The sequence below is a fragment of the Danio rerio genome, chromosome 14 (assembly GCF_049306965.1).
Source record: "Danio rerio strain Tuebingen ecotype United States chromosome 14, GRCz12tu, whole genome shotgun sequence".
Taxonomy (NCBI): domain Eukaryota; kingdom Metazoa; phylum Chordata; class Actinopteri; order Cypriniformes; family Danionidae; genus Danio; species Danio rerio.
Window position 1 is genome coordinate 50,824,536 of NC_133189.1, and position 22,965 is coordinate 50,847,500.

A 22,965-nucleotide genomic window follows, 5' to 3' on the forward strand; every position below is an offset into this window, starting at 1 on the left:
CTGGATAAGTTGGCAATTCAATCCGCTGTTGCAACCTCTGAAAAATAAAGAAACTAAGCCGAAGGAAAATGAATGAGTAGTATATATGTTTACAGTCAGTGATGAAGTCGGTTTTGCATTCAGCTCAAAGAAACTGTATTCATATCTTCTTCATATCATTTACAGTGATACAATAGCAAAGTACAATTAAAACACGAGTCAAAGGAACTGTGCTCTATGCTGGAGTATTTTTATTGATAATTCTTTGTTGATAGCTTCTGCATATCAAAGGATGAAGCTCAGTAAAAAGATTCCTCTGAACATTGCACCATATTCTCAAACACATCCCTTTCTTTCATTTCCCAATGCATACAGTACACCTTACTTGAACTTTCTTTTACTCTTGGTGTGTGTAAGACAAATACACAAACAAAAAAATCTGAAATAAATAAAAGACTGCGCCAGAATAACACTGTACTTGACGGTAACCATACATGATAAATAAGACTCGTTTGCAAGAACAACTGTTGATAATACATCGTTTAAAATGCTTGTGGGGGAAACATGAGCAGCTAAAGACACCATACTGGTTTAATACTGCATAGTTATCACAGTTTGTGGTAAAGAGGATGTATACCTCAATCAATTGTAACTAGTTTTTCACACTTTTCAATCCACTTCATTAAAAACTCCCCCAAATCCCTTAAAAAACACTTGCTCTCTATTCTTGTAGCTCGACCAATGCATTCACAAACACACACACACACAAGTCTTCCACATTGTAGAAGCACAGAGTTCTGCAGCTTGCAGGACTTCACAGTTACAATCCTTGTAAACGCGAGGATGCCAGAAACCAGCTCAGAAGTGTGATTGATTATATGTTAGTGTTAGCTGCAGGATAGTGAAAGGAGTTTCTGGTGGTAGGAGGCTGGGGTGGGAGATCTTTCAGGTGTTCAGAGGAGTCTTAGCAGGTCTCGTCTGCCCCTTTTCCTGACTCCCTCTGCTGAAACTCCAGAAACTGCTTCGTGTACCATTCTGGTGCCTCTGGACCAGACTTTCCCGAAGGCTCATGATCATAACCATAAGCAACTGTGAGTTCCTCGTCCTTCTCCACAGCTCGGATTGTTCGGATGCATTTTATTTGGCCAAAACGAGGATGGACATACCTGGATAGGGTAAAATAAAATAATAAACGGGGTTACTTCAACAGTTGAATGACTAACCCACTATAGACCCTTTTCACATTTCCGTGTTTCTCAGTAGGCGAAGTCGTCATAGTTGGGTAAACGCTATGTTCACACTGCAGCCAAATGTGTCCCGGATCTGATTCTTTTGCCCACATGTGACTCCGGTAATGACAGTGTGAACAGCGCAAACAGGACGATTACTTTACTTTAGTGTAATTTGATGCAAAGATGATATAATACATACATATAAATTTGCACATGTTTTTAAAGGTTCACGAAACCCTTGAGTACTTTTAACAGATTTGTGTGTGTTGAGCATCAGTTAAGAAAATGTTAGCACCTGTCAGCTTTAATTGTGGGGAAAAAAAATTGTGTGGGTTATTTTGAGTTTTTGTCAGCTAATTTCAGCTTCCGTGTTTAAAATTATTTTTGGGGCGGGATCAAAATCGGCGACCTAGCGCAGAACTGCAAGTGCAAAGATGACATGTCGATTTCTCATTATTATTCATAGCTGAATTTTCTTTTCTTTTTTTTTTATATAATTATTTTTAGGGGTTTTCACCTTTATTTGAATAGGACAGTGGAGATTTTTACATACAGGAAATGTGTGGAGCAGAGATAGGGGAAGGATCGGCAAAAGACCTTGAGCCGGGAATCGAATTCAGGTCGCCGTGAGCACCTTGGTGCTATGTGTCAACGCACTAACCATTAGGCTATTGGCGCCGACATAGCTGAGTTTTCTTATCCTATGAGAAAAGCCGGCTTCTTAATTATTCATGACTGCGCGTGCTTTCCGAAGACAAAGCAGACCTGCCAGTGCCAAGCTCAGGTGTGACATCCTACATTGATGACTGGGTGAGACGCGTCCGCAGACCCACGGCACGCAGTATTTAGTCGTTCATGAAGGGTTGTATGTGTTTGTTTCCAAGATCCCCACGGGGTTTGTTGCATGTTTTCCCCGCGATGCTGTCAGGGCCGATACAGCAAAGTTGTGTGTGTGCTGCAAGTATGTTTGTTGGGAGAGCAGTACGGGAATTGGAGAATGGCGGTGTTCTCCTTTATCAGTGCAGTTCGTACACATTTAGACACATTACCGTGCTGCTGTGTTCTTTTAAATCCTGCAGATTACCAGCAGGGCTAATGGTTAAAGTAGCCAGGGCAGAGACCTGCTGCACTGAGTCTGCATCCAGACCCGAGGATTGAGGGAGAAGTCCTCATTTAGTGTTTATATGAACACTATTATCTTTATAATGATAGAAATTGTGGTTATGCGTATATAGGGCTGGGCGATTTAGCAAAAAAAAAAATCTAGGTTTTTTATAACGTTTGACCGATTCATGATTTCGATTTTGATTTTTTTTTATTGTGTTACTGGTCTTCTCAAAACATTACAACAACATGACTGAAGTAGCATTCTCTTTAAAAGTAACTTGAAAAACCATCTGGTTAAGGAACATTGTATTTTTAATGGCCATGTCATACAAAAATCGGTCAAGGTGTAAATAAAAACAAATTCACTAAATAGCGTTGCAGAAGATTTGAATAAGAAATATTTGTGTAAATATTGCACTTGCAGGAATACAGAGGTATTTTTTGCAAGTTTTGCTGAGCCTAGGAAAGATTGGCTGTCAGCTCGGCTTTAACTTTGTCTTCTGATTGAATGAACCGGTTGTAATGCTGCTGCCTTTTTCTTAAAAAGATACATGGAAACATGGAAACTGTAAAGCCTAATTTAACCCAATGTGTGAAGTTGTGGACATATAGTAGGAGGAAATACAAGTACCAGATGTGTGTCTAATATAAAATAATATGTTAAATCTATTTTTCTTTTTTCTACCCTTTTAAATACCGATCATTTGATGCGCTTTGCACCACTCTCTATTATGCTGTCTGATCTGTCTGGTTTTCAACTAGGTCCGCTAAATTACGTCATGGGGGCGGGTACTTTCATTTTCACTGCTACACAGTCCCTCACCTCTAATCGTGTTCAAACCAAAAGATCGGCGAGGTTTTTCACATGGCAGGCTTTTACATCCTTCATACATGTTGAGATCGAGTTTATCGACTTGATGAGGCAATATGTCTTGACAATCCACACAGACGTGCAACAAGTAAAATCCTACGACTTCACGCTTTAACAGGCAGTCAAGCAGGTCGCACACCAGAAGCGCCGTGACACGGCGCGGACATGAAAGTTTAAACTATCACACACCAAACGTGCACATTCGCATGATTTTTAACATGAAACTAATCAGATGGCGCTCTGTGGGCCGGCTGAAATATGAACTGCTTCGTGAATCGTGACTGGGCGGCGTCGGTGTGTGTATAGAAATCTGTTTAGAATTCTAAAATCCATGGCGCTGCGTGGTGCTGTGCTGCGCGTCGCCGAGAGGCGCTTCTGGTGTGCTTCCTGCTTCATACAAAGAGTGAACCCAAGCGCATTGGTGCCATTATAATGTATTAAATATATATATTTTTAAAAATCGCGATTTCCCGATTTCATTCAAAATTAAATCGTCTTAAAACGTAAATTCAAATTAATCGAAAAAATTGCCTGCCCTATGTGTATATGAAATTACAAATGTAGCAGGGCATTAAATTGCTGTTTATTTCTTTGCATTTTAACTTAACGTTGCATTTTAACTTAACGTTGATAAAAGTGAGCGACTGGTCCATATTTAAAATTTCTGTACAAAGAGGTCACGTTTTTGATCTTCGAATAATGATGTGATTTCGCAGGTCAGAGCTTGAACTTTCCAATGCAGCGACGTGGGAAACTTGTCGCACCAGCTTGCATTTCTGGTCTGCCACATTCGCTTGCATATGAATGGAAGTCTATGGGGAAAAAGTGCAGTGTGACCACGGCTTAAAACTTGCATATATTTAATGGACACATTATTAGGTACACCTGTTCAACTACCTGTCAATGCAGTTATCTAAGCAGCCAAGTACTTGGCAGCAATTCAATGCAGTTAGTCATGTAGCCCTGGTCAAGACCATCAGTTAAAGTTTTAACAGAGCATCAAAATAGGGAAGAAATGTGATTATTTTGGAATATGGCATGAGTGTTTGTGTCAGACAGGACAGTCTGAGTAATTCTTCCGACCTATTGGGGACTTTTAATGGATTATAACCATAGAGAATAGAATATATTCAGACTCACTGGTCGTATTTGCAGTTGGGAGAGAAGGAGTGATTGGCCTTGTGACCAAGAGATCCACAATAATTCTCTGTCATATTAAAAGGTGCAGGAACGTCAATCACAGTGTCCTCGTCCAATGAAATGGTGTTCCCATTCATGGACCAATCACGACTGTCCACCTGTTTATTTAAGCACAGATATAAAAATAATTCAGCACATCATTCATCAAGTAAATTCTAGCCTTGAATGCTGTAAAACACAACCAATCAAACCTCAGTGTGTGTAATGCGGACACCATTATAAAAAGCCATCACAGTGTTAGCCTCAGCCTCCGTTTGTGCAAAAAGCCCTTCTCCAGCTCCGGAAATAAGCGACTGTCCCACATACACACTGTTCAACCAACATAAAAATAAAACCATTTCAGCTTGAAATCAACAAGGTGATGACATGTGCAATACTATAGTACAGAACCAGCTGAATATCCTGGTGAAATGACAAGACAATCCATCACTGGAACAAACAAGCACATGTTTTCAATGCAAAACCAGATTTGATAGATTGGGGTTTACATGGTTGATCACAGCTTGCACCAACCGTTGACTTTCGTAGGGGTCAGGCAGCAGTTTATGACCAGCGATACAGGATGAAGTGGATTTATCATAGCAGTAAATAGGACCTGAAATGAATGAGAGAAAAAGATCAAATTTATGCAGTTTTTTCTGATCGGATAGCTTGTTTTTCTGATTTTTGAAAACGGTTCGATTTACTTTTGACCACATGAATACGTCTCTGCTAAACGGATATGATTCTGTTAATCAAGTCCTGTGCAATATGCAAATTTCACTAGGTTACGTCGAGTGTCATGTGCACAATAACAATTAGCATTATTATTTACAAAAATGTAAGCTTACACATTCATTAATTTTAATTCGGCTTAGTCCCTTATTTATCAGGGGTCGCCACAGCGTAATTAACCGCCAACTATTCTGGCATATGTTTTACGCAGCAGACAGGGCCGGATTAAGAACACATTGGGCTAGGACAGCTCGATTTTGGGAAAAATAATAATCACGATTATTTTGGTCATAACTGTAATCACGATTATTTCAAACGATTATTAGTTGAAATCAAAATTATTAGCACTCCTGAGAATTTTTTAAAATAAATATTTCCCAAATGATGTTTAACAGAGCAAGGATTTTTAACAGTATTCACTGTAATATTTTTCTTCTGTCGAAAGGCTTATTTGTTTTGTTTTGGCTAGAATAAAAGCAGATTTAAATATTTTGAATCCTCTATTAAGGTCAATATTATTAGCCCCTCTAGGCAATATATATTTTTAATTGCAGAAGAAACTACTGTTATATAATGAAAGATAATAAATACAAATAAAGAGAAATCAATACAATAGAATAAAAATATGAAACAAATTGTGCTTTAAGCATTTCAGATTTAATAATATATTTTATATTAATATATATATAAACCCCTTTGCTGGATTTAAATAGAAAAATGAACATGAGCCCTTTTAACTTCTCCCCCAACCTCCTGCTGGTCTGCAAATACCCACACCAGTGGATGCTGCTCTCTCATTGGCTGTAAGTAATCGCCGGTGTTATTTTCAATCAGAACACATTTCACACGGCATGATTTTGCATCGCTGACAGCTCCAGATATTTAGCATGCCAGTAATCTCACCGTGTTGGTGACTCATCTGCAATTCTATAAGTTCGTGTCTTTGATAATTCACACTGGGTGATTGTCACTCACGTAAACAAGGAACGATTTGCCTGAGATTTCAGGCATTTGTCTGCGATTTCTCAAAACCTGTCGGCGAGTCAAAATCCGAGCTAAAATCATGAAGTCAGAACTCGGCATAACACGCTTTCTTTACTTTTTTACATTTTGGGAGGAGTAAAACACTGCCTTAAACAACACAACATACAATGCAAAGGGTAATCTTCAGATAAGATTTATGAGACTGTAAATAAAAGTATTGCTTACTATCTGGATCAACAGTGAAGTGCGGCCGGCTGTTCTCTTGGGTTGTAAGAGTCGCAAGCCGAGCCTCGATCAGCTCTCCGTCAACAAAAGAGCCATACAGAGCCGTACGGCCATCAGGGTACACATAAGCCACTGCCTTTCCAGTCATTTCTCCTTCTTCATTCACTTCTCCCACAACACAGGCTCCATCCTTTACCCAACAGACGATAGTATTACATTTTTATTTTTATAGCACTTTTCCTACATACATGCAACTCTCACAAACAAATATTAAGAAACAATTTCAATATCAGGTAAAATATAAAAAAAACAAATACAAAAAGACAGATAAACAAATACAAAAAAACAAACAAATGTATAAACAAATAGAAACAAATTAAACACACACACACACACACACACAATACATATGTGTATATACACTCACCGGCCACTTTATTAGGTACACCTGTCCAAGTGCTCGATAAAGCACATTGATAATCAGCCAATCACATGGCAGCAACTCAAAGCATTTAGGCATGTAGACATGGCAGTTCAAAGCAAGCATCAGAATGGGGAAGACAGGGGGTTTAAGTGACTATGAATGTTGATCAGATCAGAGAATGGTCCGAAAAAGAGAAAATATCCAGTGAGCGGCAGTTCAGTGGGCACAAATGCCTTGTTAAAGGTTCAGGACACCCTGGAAAACTTTTTTTTTATATATTAACAGATTTGTGTGTGTTGAGCATCAGTTAAGACAATGTTAGCACCTGTCAGCTTTAATTGTGGGGAAAACTGGATAATTTTGAGCTTTTGTCAGCTAATTTCAGCTTCCGGGTTTAAAATGATTTTTGGGGTGGGATCAAAATCGGCGACGTAGCGCAGTACTGCAAGTGCAATGATGACGCGTCGGTTTCTCATTATTATTCATAGCGGAGTTTTCTTATCCTATAAGAAGAGCCGGCTGCTTAATTATTCATGAGACCTGCCAGACCTGCCAGAGTCAAGCACGAGCTATGAGACACGTCACGGACCCACGGCACATAGTATTTAGCCATTCATGAAGGCTCATATGCCTTTTTTTCCATGATTCACGGGGTTTGTTGCATGTTTTCCCCCGCGATCTTGTCAGGGCCGATCATACAGCAAAGATGTGTGTGTGCAGCCAGCATTTTAGTCGGGAGAGCAGCACGAGAATTAGAGAATGATGGACACTGTCTTTTATCAGGAGTTCGTTCACATTCAGACAGATCACTGTGCTGCTGTGTTTGCCTAAATCCTCCAGATTACCAGCAATGGTTAAAACTGAGTAAAACTGCACTGAGTCTGCTGGATACGGGGATTGAGGGAGAAGTCCTCATTTATAGGGTTTACATGAACACACTTATCTTTATAATGATATAAATTGTGGTTATGTGTATATGAAATTACGAATAACAAATGTAGCAGGGCATTAAATCACTGTTCATTTCTTTGCATTTTAACCTTGTAAACTATAAACTCATGCGTCTCCTCACGGTTTGTCTCATTTTGTGAGCTAGCTTCGTTCGCTCACGTTCTTCCCTGCTGGCCACGCCCACTCCTGCCTGATGCTCGCGGAGCTCCACGCCCATTAATCATGCATCTTTTGAAAAAATTCTGAAGTAGACTTTAAACGAAAGTGGGGGGTGTCATGGCCCTTTAATGCCAGAGGTCAAAAGAGAATGGTCAGACTGATTCCAGCTAATAGAAAGACAAAAAGTAACTCAAATAGCCGAGGTCTGCAGAAGAGCATCACTGAACGCACAACATGTCGAACCTTCAGGTGGATGGGCTACAACAGCAGAAGACCACACCGGGTGCCCCTCCTGTCAGCTAAGAACAGGAAACTGAGGCTACAATTGGCACAGGCTCACCAAAATTGGACAATAGAAGATTGGAAAAACATTGCCTGGTCTGATGAGTCTCAGTTTCTGCTGTAACATTTGGATGGTAGGGTCAGAATTGCCTTGTATCAATGGGTCAAGCTGCTGGTGGTGTAATGGTGTGGGGGATATTTTGTTGACACACTTTGACCATATTAGAACCAATTGAACATCGTGTCAGTGCCACAGCCTATCTGAGTATTGTTGCTGACCATTTCCATCCATTTATGATCACATTGTACCCATCTTCTGATGACCACTTCCAGCAGGATAACACACCATGTCATAAAGCGAGTATCATCTCAGACTGGTTTCTTGAACATCACAATGAGTTCACTGTAGTCAAATGGCCCCCACAGTCACCAGATCTTAACCCAATAGTGTACCTTTGGGATGTGGTGGAATGGGAGATTCGCATCATGGATGTGCAGCCGACAAATGGTAAGGACCAAAATCTCTGAGGAACATTTCCAGTAGCTTGTTGAATCTCTGCCACAAAGGATTAAGGCAGTTTTGAAGGCAAAAGTGGGTCCAACCCGGTACTAGTAAGGTGTACCTAATAAAGTGACCGGTAAGTGTACATGCATGCATACAAACACACATATTAAAAACATATACGTAAAATACACATATTTCAAAAATAATATTTTCATATGCAATTTTAAAAAGGTACGTCAAGAAATTGCAATGGCATTATAATGAATGTTGTAGCTAGAGAATAATGTGTCAACACGTACCGGATAGTAGACCCAGCACATGCCATAGCGAATGTTGTCCTTGTATCGTCCCCTGAAGACTAGTTGACCGTCTGAATTGAACTCTTGAGCAGGTCCATTTAGCTCGCCATCTACGTAGAACCCATGTAATGCTCCTCCATCCTCGTATGTGTAAACACCCTGACCCTGCAAAGCATCGTCCACATAGAAACCCTCCAGTGTACTATGGAGAGGAAACAGGTGACATCCAGGTGAAATATTACAATAAATGTATATGCTACTGATCTGAAATAAGCTTTTTAGAGTGCGAAAAAATAGAGCATCGAAGAGAAGCAAATGGAAAGCGGAAAAGAAAACTAAGAAATTGAATTACATCTGCTGCTGCTACTGATGATGTCTTTGTCTGAAAAATACTTATAATTAGGGCTGCTTAATAATAAAAAGACAAATTCTAAATCCTAAAATTATAATTATGATTATTTAAAACAATAATTGAGTGATTTATTGATTTAAAATAATTATAAGCAAGTCATATGATCAAAACCTTTTTATTTATAAGAAATTATATAATAATTTAATAAATTAAACTTGCTATTACTGCTATACATTTCAGAATCATGAAATTCTCAATACCACAGCATAATAAATAATTAAAAACAAAGAGAGTTAAGAAAAAAATACTAAAAATTATATCAATTCAAGTCAATTCAAATAAAGCAATTAATAAAGAATAAAAATACACATGATTGAAACAAACTCTGCTTTAAGATTAGTCTACACCTAAATAATTCAATTGATTAAACTTGCTACCTGATTTAGTTTCCTAAAGCTACAAAAGTCCTTCAGTAAACGAGTTTGTTGTTTAATTAATATTTAGCACAGTCGGCAGCAGGAATATAGGGTGCTGTCAGTTTAAGAGCTGCACGAATCCGATATACTGTTACACATGCATTTTCATTCTCAACTCTTCATGTTCATTTATTACATAACAAATGTACTGTTAATGGATTTGCAATGTCAAGTATGAGTTATTGTTGACCAGGGGCTTGTAGATTAATAGCAAAGTTTAACCATTATGGAGTTACTTTAGATTAGGCATGAGCCGGTGTAGGAGCCTGACGGTATGATCACCTTGGATAAAAATATCACTGTTTCACAGTATTGTGATCACTGCTTTAAAATGTGTTCTTTTTAAATATCTGGGTAAAAAACTAAACTTTTTATCCATTTGAACACAAAATATTTTATTTTGAGAAACACTTAAATTATTTTAGAACGGTAAACATGTCTGGCTAAATAACTCAAATCAATCATTGACTTCTGCTGTCTACATTAGTTTCAAAAACACACATTCCTTTATGATTTAAAACAGCAACTTTGGAATAGTATAGCAGAAAATTCTGGCAATTTTATAACCTTGACTTTTCCAAACCATGGTACAGTATACCTTGAAAATGGTTATCAACCCATGCCTACTTTAGATTATTAAATATTTGTGTCCAACTGCCAGACAAAAGTGGCAGATAAAATACTTTTTGTTCCCTAAAATCTAATTTAAAGTTAATTTTAACCAGTTTTATAGTGATTTATGCAGATGCACTTTCCTATAAAATCACCCTGACTACTTTGAAATGTTGAATTCTTCTTAAATATATTCAATCCATCTGGAAAAATAGATTTCATATCACAACATATACATTGCATAAAAATTTAAATATTGCAATGTAATTTTTTTTTCAAATATTGTGCCCAAATTTTCTTTTGCATTTTTAAAATACAAATAAATCTAATACACTTTAATAAATCAAGTCCCATGCTGCTATAAATTGCGTTACATGATTTTACTGATTTCCACATGAATTTGGGCTTTGTGGAGAAACATGTAGACTGCTGGATTAACATGTAGACTACTTCAATTATTGTTTTTGATTCAGTTCAAGTTTATTTGTATAGCGCCTTTCACAATAATTATTGTTTCTAAATAGCTTCACAAAAGATGCACATTAATGCATTATCTTTTAATCATTATTAATTTATTATTAGTGTTCATAGTTGTTGAAGGCCAAAAGTCAATTGCTCAACCATAATTTAATCACTGACTAAAAGTTATAACAGAAACAGGCAAAGTTTCAGAGTAGCTACTTGATACTTGAAGCTTGAAAACACAATCAATCATTCTTTGCCATTCAGTCAGCCTTTTAGATGTGGGGGTTTAGCCCTCCTCCCTCCCTAGCACCACATGTTCATGACATTTTTTTTAATCCCAAAAAGTTCAGCACATTTCAGTAGTAAGCTTTCACAAATGTCCACAGCAGATCTAGACCACCAAGATCAAACCTAAAGTCGTATAATATTGACGGTTATCATAATAGAAATAATGGATATGTGGGTCTAATCAACGCTAGTGACAATTATTCCATGATTAAAACAATAATAGACTCAGCTATGGTACCAACATGCACCACAAGTCTCAAACCTGCCATCAAAAAAGAAGAATTTTCCTTTTCCATTCTTCTCGCCATGAACAAAATGTCCTTCAAATCTGTCACTGGAGGAGTAGGTCACAGTGCAGAAACCATGAGGCTGGTCATCCTCATCCAGTGGTCCTAAAAAGTCATGACATCAAAGATAAATAACCAATGTACTCCATATAACTCAACGATAATTTTAATGGACCAAGGCTGCGTTTCCCAAAAGCATCATAACCAGCGAAATTGCTTCAAAAAACAAAATTAAAGTACTAAGTACTATTCTAATTACTAACATAATATTAAAGTTTATACAACAGTTCTGTCTGGTTCTCGAATCTGATTGGCTGATAGCCATGAGACATTAAAGTAACATAAGCACTCATACCGCGTCTTCACCGTTGTGTATTACTCCGCCCACACAAGCGACAAGCAGAGGACTACAGTTTGACAAATATTGCTGCTGTTGGACAACATAACGTACTTTTGAGGCTTTTTAGTGGAGAATGTAGTTGTTTAAACTGCAACTATGCAGTTTATTTATAAGGATAGAGCCTATTTTAAATATTTATAATTTTGGAGATAAAGCACATCAGCATCCATTGGCCTGTCATACTGAGCAGAGCAAAGACGGCTGACGATCCGCCACAAGGTGGCGACACAGACCACATAATAAGCCCTTAAAGGAGAAAAACTCAGCGTAATTTCAATCTACATCTGATCAAATCATCATAAAACAGGTAAGTGACTTTCTAAGTCGATCTCGCTCTTGTATGTTGTAAAGTTAGTGCTGTAATTATATCATAGTCTGGTAGTGTTTGCTTTGCTTTGGCTTTTTTGAGGTTAATTATTGTAAATGCAACAGAAATACTGGGAAATCTCTGTAGACTGATGGCATTTCATGTTGTTCAGCCTTATAATCTCAAAATGTGAGCAAAATCACAAATTTTGTCATCACTTTAAACATTATACAAGAGAATCAATCAAAAACTAGCTCTAAAGTGACGTTTGTGAAGTAGCAACAGTATCTGCTGTTCTGACGTCAGCTGCAGATGTGTAAACAGCAAAAGAAAGTAGTTCCTCATACAAAAGGACTTTAAGACTCTCTTTGTGCGATGTTTATTTTTATATACATTACTTTGCCATCGAACAACGTATAAACGCAATATCACACTTGTAAAAGTGCGATAAAGCTGTATATATTCACTGGTGGGACACTAAGCCCACACCTCCCACCAGTCCCAATATACAGCCATATCGCACTGCTACGAGTGTGATATTGCTCAACTACCACACAAAACTGTAATTTATTTATAATGCAATTGACTTTTTTTATGCAACTCATAGACAAATGTAACCTCTGCCACTGTTTTTGTCTTGATAAAAGCTGTCTTGATAAATGCAACCTTGTTTATTTAAAAAAAAAAAACTATTTTTCTGCAAAATATATCTGAACAAAAAATTATTCTGCTGGTCTTAATAAATTTATACAAAACTAATGATTTATTATGACTATTTATGTGTATTTAGAGCAGGTATATTAGAAGTATTTAAAGTAACCCCTTTACTTTTTTTTTTTTGCAAATAAACAAATTTATTTACAGCAACTAGTTAACTGTAAGGGATTACACCCAACACTGATCATGACTAACAGAGCTAAAACTAACTTAGGCTTGCAACGCTTTTAGGAAACGCAGCCCAGGATAGTAATATCACTTCACTGTACTGTATATTTCACATATAGCAAAAACCTTTCTTTGGTACACCTAGGTTTAATAATATAAGTCCACACAGTTGACACCCATGCAATGTGCAGGTCTGAATTAATCAACTATAGTGTCCACACTACACATTGATAACCACGTGGCTTCAACAACACTAGAATGTAACGTTACACCAAATTATAAATCTAGCACATTTACAGGCCCATTAACACGTTTATATACAGTATACGAAGACATAATAAAACTAGATGTGTTTAACGTTAGATAGAAATCAATTAATTAGTCTTTATTGTCTCTGTTAATAATACTGTACAGTATTTGCGTTCATGGTAGTCCAGAGAAATCGTATTTAAGTAAAAAAGCCCAAATAACACTCGTTTGTCATCTGGAGGATTAAGAAAGGGTCTAGTTTACGGGCCTCGGGTGTTTGACAGCTTGTTTACACAGGAAATCTTGTCGGTAAGCTAATCCTCGACGGAATGAGACTGCATAAAAGTTCAGCCTGACAGCCCAGAAAAACAAGCTTACGCGCGTGCGCGCACACACACTGCGTGGTTTACGAATAAGCTTCTCGTACCTTCCACCACTTCTTCCATGTTGTCATCATCGCTGTCCATGTTTAGCCTTTTCTCAGTTGTGTATTAAAGGAATAACGGCGTGATGTTTATGCCTGTCGCGGAAGCTTCAGAGCTGTCAGTTCTCCGGCGCACAATGTCTGACATCATCAGCCCTGCACTGATTTCTGTTTACGCAAGAGAAGCTGTGCTCTGAGTCGATTCAGCGAATCGGTTCACTTGGACAAATCGCTTTGCCGTCAATCGCTAAACGATTCATTGCTTGGTTGAGTCAGAAATCCAGGGAGATTGTACAAATAAAGCGTAATATTGGCTTTAAAATATATGAACGGAAAATTGCAAATTTTAGGTTTAAGTTTGAATGTATTTCTTCTTCTTTCTTTTAGAATGAATTGTACATTTAAATATGTGTAGTACTCCTGGCATGACTGAGCGCTGCCAACGAGTTTTAACTAACATGTTAGCATGTTTCTAGAATGATTAATCACATTTGACATTAAAACGTTGCTGTTTTTGCAGTTTAACACCGCAAATAGGTTAATTTGGACAATTTGCTTCGCTGTAAATTGCAAAAACAATGCATTATTTGCATTTGTCACAAAGCTAGTAGGGGAAATGAACAAATAAAACTTAATATTGGCTTTAGAATTTATGACAAGAAAATTATGGATTTAAGCTTTATGTGTAAATATTTTTTTCTCTTTCTTTTAATATAATTAATTTAACATTTACTGTTATATGTGTAGCACTCCTGGCATGATTCAGCACTGCTAAGAATGGGTTTTAACCACAGCGGTTTGAACTGTAGTTCTGCCGAGTGACTAAAAAGTTGTCAGCATGATGGTAAAAAACTAAATTTCTAGTCAAACCATTCTTCTGCAATCTCATACCAAAATAAGGAAATAAGGGCAGTATTAATAGCTATAAATGTGGGAGAGCGTTGACATTTTGTGATTGTATTGTATTGCAATATGGAACAATTAAATGTTGATGTTAAATCAAAAGTAATTCACAAACACTTGAATATGAGATGATTTAATGGAAATAAGTTCTCTATGGTTACAACTGAATTAATTACAAAATAACTGTATGAAATGATAAAATATGAAATGACAAAACACATGATATAAATTGTACCCAGCTTAAATGTAAAACTAAAGTTACCAGAGGTAAAAGGAGAGACACAGGGGGGAGAGACAAAGAGAGCAGGCCCAGAAGTTAGCCAGATTGCAGTAGAGTCAGAGAAGATAGACTCCAATGGAGAAGAGGAGCAGAGCAGGAGAGAAGCAGACCAGGAGAAAACAGGCCAGGTAAAGAGAGGGCAGGAAAGGAGGCAGAGCACAGTTTACCACCTATTTTGTATCTTTCTTGACCATGTGACTAAAGCCCAAATGCTGAGACATTCAAACTGACCAATCAACATGTGACCACATCATAAAGCCCTCAAAGTCAGCATACCAGGCCCTGATCTTATCAGTATCTGCCTTTGGAGTCAGTATGGACCTTCTTAAGTCAAAAAGACATGTTTTGTCATATAAACAAATGCATATGATAATTCAGCCTCTTACAAAACTAATTTTAACCAACACTTTAGCATGATTAATCACATTTGACAGTAAAACTTTGCTAACTTATTTTGCAGTTTAACTCCGCGAATTCGCTTCGCTGTTAATCACTAAACAATAGGCAAATTACCGGTTTGTAAACGTTCAGGTGTGCCACATTTAGGTTGCTTAAAAAAAAAACGGGTACAGAGTTTGTTGTCCTATTAGGGAAGTTATATTGATTGCATAATATATATATATATATATATATATATATATATATATATATATATATATATATATATATATATATATATTATTTACATAATGCTTGCAGTGTATTATAACAGCTTGTCACCCAGTGATAAGCACAGTTATTCGGCAAAATTAATGGTAAAGTGAGCGGCGTTAGTCTGACAGGTCCATTTGCGATAGCACCCTCCCAATGGATATTGGATAAGACAAAAGGCCAAGCATCAACACCCAAATATACAATCTCATTAAAATTCCAAGTGATTTCACAAGAGAGAAATTAAAGGTCTACAAGTCTTTGGATGCAAACAATGTTGTTCTGTGTGGTCATGTGTAAGAAATAATCATTACCAGATTTAAAACTTTCTAGAGCTAAAAACCGAGGTGCCTAGCAAAAGACAAGGAAAGAAGACGGAGCTATACAAAGCCTGGGTAATCATCAACAAGCTGCATTCTGACAGCGAACCTCACCTGTACAACACTACGAAAGGGTATGTGATCTTACAATTTTACATTATATTCTAAGCATTCAGTGTCCGCAGTTTAATTCACCATATTTTACTGTTTTGCTGAAATCATAAGTTCTTATATATAGACTATAAGAGTCCAGCATTTTTAATTTAATCCATTCAGCTCTTATGATGGCTGTTAGCCAAAGACGTCTACGGTTGGCATTAAAAGCAGTGTGGTGTACGGTAAAAGTTAAGTTTTCTATTTTTGGACTCTCGATTTTGGCATCCTATCGCACAACATGACATGTTTGCCCGTGTGATGTCATGTGTGATGTAGGTTGGTAATTCCCCTACTTATTACTTGATTTAGTCAGAAATCCAGGGGTAAATTGTCCAAATAAAACTTAACATTGGCTCTAAATGTGCTAACAGAAAATTGCAGATTTAAGATTACATTTTTTAATTAATTCAAATGACATGGTTAGCACTCTTAGCATGATTGAGCACTGCCATATCACGTTAGCATGTTCTTAATTCATTCACATTTTAAAACTTTGCTAACATGTTTTTGCAGTTTAACATCTCGTTTAACACGTTATCATATTTCCAGTATAAATGACCTTAAACTTAACGCTTTCTAACATGTTTTAGCAAATTTTTAGTCTATGGCAGTTCAAACCACAGCCTACCAAAAATTTTAGCTGACTCACACACACACACACTTCAGTGAAGTCTTCACTGATTCGAAAGAATCATTTAAAAGAACCTGTTCAAAAGGTTGTTTGGTAACTGGTACATTGGGTTATCTAAGGTGGAGATTACTTTGCACTTTTTATAGTTAAATAAAAGCACCCCTATCGAAAAAAACAAAGGCTGGTTAAAGCAGGATTTTTCAGCAGGTATTTTCAAATCGCGAGATACTCATTCCACTCATAGTTGTCTAAATAGCTGCTGGCGATAGGATATTCTGCAGCCAGCGACACCCAGTAAACCTGTTAGACCGCTTTAAAAAAAAAAAAAAAAACCTGTTAGACCGCTTTATACACGTATTTCCGGTCTCAAAACACGAGGTAATATTCAATTCAGTCGTGTATACCGACCTAATCTCTCCCGCTTGTAAGAAAATACTGTTCAAAAAGGAGCCGTTGTTGTGTCTGGACCATCAACGAATATGACTTCAGATCTCCCAGTTCTCCTCGCAGCTGTGTCGGTACTGTCTGCTCTCCACATGGGTAAATAGATCTTCTGCTATGTCAAACATCCCGTTTTGCAGCTAAAGGAATAGACCTAACGTTATTAAACTAATTTTATTGTGTCATGTTCTTAAAGTTCTACAGTATGTTTCTTTTGAAGATTAAAACTTATCGATGGAAAACAAGTTTTGGGGTATACATTATTATTTCATTTATTACCAGTTTAGGTTTCTTCAATACAATTACTTATAAATCATTTGACTTTTTTAAAGTAACGAACTGCATTACTGAATCTGCAGAATTTAAATATGTTGAATAAAGTCCATTTTTTATAGGCTAAACTATTCACCTTATTCTTCGCCGACGAGCGGGCGCAGCGATTGGCATCTTTTTGGCACGAGACCTCCGGTCTCGTTTACTTTCATTCATTTTTAGACATTAAAAACTGCTCGTTTCGCTGTTTGATGTTGCAAACTGATATTTGCTTGTTTTATTATGCTACTTGGTCTGTATAGTCAGTCATGCAAACATTTGTTTGTAGAGCAAGTAGTTTGACCGTGTTTTTGCCGTATATTATTCCTAGTAATTTCTTCCATATGAGACTGAATCTGAAGTTCAAAGATAATTGCGAAAACAGGCGCACTTCCACATTCAAGAATAAGGTCAATGCATTTTAAATAAAGCACTGCAAGTGTTATGCCACTGTTCTGAGACCTGTATTAAAACAGTAATTACAATTAGGTTCAATGTTCAATAAGTTAATATTTCATAGATCAGTTGCAATGGATCATATGTCAGGGTATTCGTGGGGTCTTAAATCTCAAATTTTAAATTTCAGACCCTAACAAGTCAAATCTACTGAAATGTTTTGTTGTTCGTCCTAAATCTTTTGAAACAGGTTTTAATTTAAGAGTTAACTTCTCGGTTATCAGTCACACAAAGGCACAGCTGTTATGAAGCCAAATTATATGAGGTTAAGCACATAAGGTTATTTGAGGATAAACTCATCAGCATAAGTTCATGTGCTTTGTTAAAAACAGAATTGAACTATTAATGCAAGGATTATTCTATCAGTGCATAGGATGATGTTAAAATTATCAAAAACTCCTTCAGTATCTTACAAATTACTAATATATTTGACATTGAAGACATTGAAGAAAACCCTCTCCTGACCCTTTTTTCTTTAACACGCATGGAATTGGCTAAGATACACTTAAAAAGCCTTACATTTAACTTGGTGAAACCTGCAGAAACCCTGATATGTTTATCAAGTTAATATACTTGAAATTATATTTAGGATAACTATCATTCATTGTATTGAAATCTTCATTCGTTCATTTCATTTTCTTGTCGGCTTAGTGCCTTTATTAATCCGGTTTCGCCATAGAGGAATGAACGACAACTTATCCTGCACATTTTTACACAGCGGATGCCCTTCCAGCCGCAACCCATCTCTGGGAAACATCCACACACACACACTCATTCATATTCATACACTACGGACAATTTAGTTTACCCAATTCACCTGTACCACATGTCTTTGGACTGTGGGGGAAACCGGAGCACCCGGAGGAACCCCACTCGAACGCAGGGAGAACATGCAAACTCCACACAGAAACGCCAATTGACCCACCTGAGCCTCAAACCAGTGACCTTCTTGCTGTGAGGCGACAGCACTACCTACTGCGGCATTGCGTCGCCTGCATTTAAATGTCTATGGTAAAATCTTAGAGCTAAATACTAATAATGTTGAATTTCCCAAGGTTTTCAGGCAAGACGTGTGGGCTGGTCGAGGATGAAGTTTAAAATTGTGCCCCCCATTGTTACTGGACCACCTGAGTTTGAAAGGACATTTCGAGCACAGTAAGATCTTTTTTATTTCATATGTGAAATGTCAAAAAATATCGCTTGATTGTTACTCAGTGGTGCTCACCCCTGTTCCTGGAGATCTGCCTCCAGCTCTAACCCTGTTCAATCACACCTGAACTGATTAATTAGGACCTGAACAGTCCTCAATAATTACAGGCAGGTGTGTTTGATCAGCGTTAGAGCTGAAATCTGCAGGAAGGTAGATCTCCAGGAACAGGGTTGAGCACCACTGCTCTAACCTAATAAACATGTACAAATGCTTTTCCTCTGTTTCTTTAGCCAGAACAGTGTAGAGTTTTATGCCATTTTCGTGGTGCTATTGTGGATATCTGGCATATTCTTCAATGAAGGTATGTTAAAGTATAAACATTTCAGAGATGTAAAAATGAGGAACCATACACACATACCCTTATAGCAGGGCTGTCCAAACTCAGTCATATAGGGCCAGTGTCCTACATAGTTTAGCTCTAACTTCCTTCAACGCCTCCCTGGAAGTTTCTAGTATGCCTAGAAAAAGCTTGATTAGCTAGTTCAGGTGTGCTTAATTAGTGTTGGAACTAAAATATGGACCGAGTCTGGACACCCCTGCCTGATAGATTACCACAAGATCTAATTTTCCTTCCTTTTCTCAGTGCTTGCGGCTCTTGGAGGGCTTGTGTATATTGTGGGCAGAGAGATGTACTTTACCGGCTACATCAGTGAATCCAAAAGAAGATGATAATCAAAACATAAGTGCATTTATAAAGTTATATTCTGTGAAATTGTGTCAAATTCAATCAAATTACAACCCATTTCTGCTATTTGTCTTAGGTTGCCAGGGTTTTACTTGGTGTTGTTTGTCCTGCTATTCCTAGCTGTGACGGCTGCCATTGGAATCTTCCAAGCGTTTTTGGACAAATATCTCTGAGGATTTAATTCCTGTTATCTATTGCTATCTCAAGTTATCAAACACATAGATCCCTGCTGAAAAATCCTGCTTGAACCAGCCTAGGATGGTTGGCTGGTTTTAGCTGGTCGACCAGCCTGGTTTTAGAGGGGTTTTGGCCACTTCCAGGCTGGTTTCCTTCCATTTCCAGCCTAGTCTTAGCTGGTCAGGCTGGAAAGTAACCAGCTAAAACCAGCTTGACCAGCCTGGTTTAAAACTGGACATAGCTGGTTTTGGCTGGGCTCCCAGTCTGGCTAGGCTGGTCAAGCTGGTTTTAGCTGGTCATCTCCCAGTTTAGTTTGTCATTCATGTAATTATCAAGGTCATTACCTCATGTAGCAGATATTAACTATCATCAATTATTTAACTTGCAGCAATACCAATGTAGGAGGCAATGTCATTCTAAGGTGAATAAAGTGAAATTACAAATAAAAAGGATCTGCATGCTTTTACATTTTAGTGTATATATATATATATATATAAGCACACATTGATTTTTTTTTTTTATGTTTTAGCAAATGTTCAAACTATTAATAATGTTAAAAGTGGCTGACAATATAATTGTCAACATAATATAATATAATATTCATAACAATAGGAATTATTCTGCCATGTTTTTGAGCAGCGCTGTAGCTGCTTAATTAAGCCTAATACGCTACTCTGTATTTCAATACTGGTCATTATGGTGGTATTGGAGAGACAATTTTTTTTCTGAGGTGGTACTTGGTGAAAAAAGTTTGAGAACCACTGATGTACATCACATCAAGGTAATGCACCGAATGTATTGTCTTTAAATAATTGTACATGGGCATTTTTTTAATGTTTTGATTCTGTCTGTTGTGGAAAAAAAAACATATCTAACAGAGGTTTAGATTTTAATTAAATGAAAATAGTGATGCAAAATCTATCTGTAACCAGAGTTGGGAAAAAATACATGGAAATGTATTTAACAACAAAATACCAAATACCTTAAGTTTAAATGTATCAAAGTAAACTACAAAATACGACAGTCACACAATGCATCAAAATAAAATACAGTATTTTTGCATTTTAAAGAAATTACAAAATACTTTTAAACGGGCACGACATCAATCCCTTTACCATTAAACTGACTCAATGTAAAAACATTATTTCTGAAAACTTCCAGAAACTCTTCATGTAACGTATCCTGCTCCTGTTGTTTATAACCTGTCAGTTTTTAGGAGATTATTCAATATGTGTTTTATGTGTTGTGTCATTCTGACATCTTTAGGCATACATCTTTCCTCTTTATTTACTGTACATTGCAACTATATCTGCTGTTCAACTACTGCCATTTAAAACAGCCAAAGAATATTGTAGGAATTGCCACTGTAGGTTTATTTTAATGTTGCTTGTTTTAAAGACAAACATTTAGCTTCAGCAATCCATCCAAAACTACTATTATTTATGCAGTATACTTTATTCCCAAAGAATTGATGTTTTTTTTAAATTATTCTTTAAATGGGAGCGTAATAATGTCCAAAGCAGCAATCAGAGGATGCATCTATAATGTCAACATGTAAACTTCCTAAGTATTTTCCAGTATTTTAAAAATACAAGATACTGAAGTATTTTGATACAAAATATGAAGTCTTTGTCATTAATCCCATCAAACACAACTTGCAAAATACTATTTTGCATTTATCCATGTATCATAAATACTGCACATCCCTGTCTGTAACATCCTGAGTTAAGGATCCAAAAGCAGCGTCTTTATTAACAAGAATAGTCAGGCAGGCAATGGTTACAAGCAAGAGCAAACAATAACATAAAGGGCAATCCTAAACAGCAGTCGGGGCACAGGCAGAGAGATCAGTTCAGGTGGCTAACAGTAGAAACAATACACAAAGCAAGGGTCACGAAATACGGCACGGGAAAACAAGACAGGGAAAAGCTTCGTAGTGCTACAGGATAACAAGACTAAGCAGTGTGAATGAGAAAGTGTAGTGTATATATAGTCCATGTAATGAGTGACAACGAGCTATAGCTGTTGCTGGAGTTGATGGGTGCAAAGAGTTCTGGGAGTTGTAGTTCTGCAGGCATGCAGGAATTAATCTCCAGGGTTGATGACACCTCTGGCAATCATGACAATATCGGCAGCCATATTGGTATCAACTGATAAATGCCTTTTTTTATGTTGCTATCATTATCGGCCATTTTTGATCAATAAATTATAATATTTCCACCTTTTGAACCACTTCAGTGGTTCAAAAGGTGGAAATACCATGTGCAGTGTTGGCCATGAGCTTACATACACACATGAGCAGACACACACACTCACTTATGAGACTATATGCACATGAGAACACGTGAAAATGTGAGAGGGGTCTAGATGCATACCTGGTGCAGTGCAGTCTGAGCTGCATCCAATGCTTTTAATGTGCTCACTTAACCCTAACCTTACCCCAACCTCACCCTTAACAGTGTCGTTACTAGCTCCATTGAGTGCATTGTGTCTGACATTGCATTACTGAGATATGCAGTCACAACTTGCATCCAACAGTATCTGGATGCAGCCTTTATGATGCAAGCTGAGACTGAAACACTCAGCGATGCAATGTCCGACACAATGCACTCAAATGGAGCTAGTGACGTCACTGTGACGGGTAGGGTTAGGTGAGCCCATTAAAAAGCATGGGTGCAGCCCAGATTGCACTGCACCAGGTCTGCATCCAGACCCCTCTCCTTGCATCATCAAGGCTGCATCCAGATACTATTGCAAAGTGTTAGGAGATTGTAATTTTTTTGTATGTTGAAATAAGAGGCCTTCAAATCAGCTTTTATTGGTGTTGAAATCAGATCAGTATTTGTTTGAAGTATTTGTTTACCTTTTGCTTTTATAATTAGGCAAAGATCAACATTCATTCATTTTCTTGTTGACTTAGTCTCTTTATTAATCTGGGGTCGCCACAGTGGAATGAACCGCCAACTTATCCAGCAAGTTTTTACGCAGCGGATGCGCTTTCAGCCGCAACCCATCTCTGGGAACATCCACACACACATTCACACACACACTACAGACAATTTAGCC

The 22,965-nt window shown here is 37.4% G+C and overlaps 2 protein-coding genes and 1 non-coding gene across 8 annotated transcripts in view; 1 reads left to right on the forward strand and 2 right to left on the reverse strand.

Moving 5' to 3' along the window:
• Positions 1–208: 208 nt before the first annotated feature.
• Positions 209–13,823, reverse strand: setd7 (SET domain containing 7, histone lysine methyltransferase). 3 transcript variants are annotated; one of them, XR_658247.4, is made up of 8 exons: positions 13,681–13,823; positions 11,388–11,517; positions 8,933–9,134; positions 6,313–6,502; positions 4,878–4,984; positions 4,581–4,698; positions 4,330–4,487; positions 209–1,145 (listed from the first exon to the last, which is right to left on the reverse strand). XR_658247.4 is itself a non-coding variant. In NM_001002456.1 (8 exon segments), coding segments are annotated over 8 exon segments (1,122 nt in total). In that variant the 5' UTR covers positions 13,721–13,807; the 3' UTR covers positions 209–943.
• A 2,887-nt stretch (positions 13,824–16,710) lies between these two features.
• mgst2 (microsomal glutathione S-transferase 2) lies at positions 16,711–20,348 on the forward strand. Of its 3 annotated transcripts, none has more exons than XM_073921599.1 (5): positions 16,711–16,825; positions 18,883–18,982; positions 19,268–19,338; positions 19,621–19,700; positions 19,797–20,348. In XM_073921599.1, the coding sequence occupies exons 2-5, from the start codon at positions 18,915–18,917 to the stop codon at positions 19,893–19,895; spliced, it is 318 nt and encodes a 105-aa protein (XP_073777700.1). In that variant the 5' UTR covers positions 16,711–16,825; positions 18,883–18,914; the 3' UTR covers positions 19,896–20,348.
• A 1,276-nt stretch (positions 20,349–21,624) lies between these two features.
• Positions 21,625–22,965, reverse strand: part of si:ch211-113d11.6 — a 7,912-nt gene continuing 6,571 nt past the window's right edge. Inside the window, exons 3-4 of one of the 2 annotated variants that reach the window (XR_012389981.1) lie at positions 22,649–22,965; positions 21,625–22,274 (exon numbers count right to left, since the gene is read on the reverse strand). The exon at positions 22,649–22,965 is cut by the window's right edge and continues 1,153 nt beyond it. This is a non-coding gene — a transcript (si:ch211-113d11.6). Of the gene's footprint in view, positions 22,391–22,532 lie in introns of both variants that reach the window. The other variant, XR_012389982.1, reaches the window with a different exon arrangement.

Excerpts from the sequence above, each read along its gene's own strand:
- mgst2 (XM_068213243.1), top strand. The coding sequence starts at position 17,098 with ATGACTTCAGATCTCCCAGTTCTCCTCGCAGCTGTGTCGGTACTGTCT. Across the intron at positions 19,339-19,620 it reads TGGCATATTCTTCAATGAAG|TGCTTGCGGCTCTTGGAGGG; the intron begins GTATGTTAAAGT and ends TCCTTTTCTCAG. Across the intron at positions 19,701-19,796 it reads ACATCAGTGAATCCAAAAGA|AGGTTGCCAGGGTTTTACTT; the intron begins AGATGATAATCA and ends GCTATTTGTCTT.
- setd7 (XM_073921330.1), bottom strand. The coding sequence starts at position 8,953 with ATGTGCTGGGTCTACTATCCG. Across the intron at positions 4,699-4,902 it reads GACCCCTACGAAAGTCAACG|TGTGTATGTGGGACAGTCGC; the intron begins GTTGGTGCAAGC and ends TTGGTTGAACAG. Across the intron at positions 1,146-4,329 it reads CCCAACTGCAAATACGACCA|GTATGTCCATCCTCGTTTTG; the intron begins GTGAGTCTGAAT and ends TACCCTATCCAG.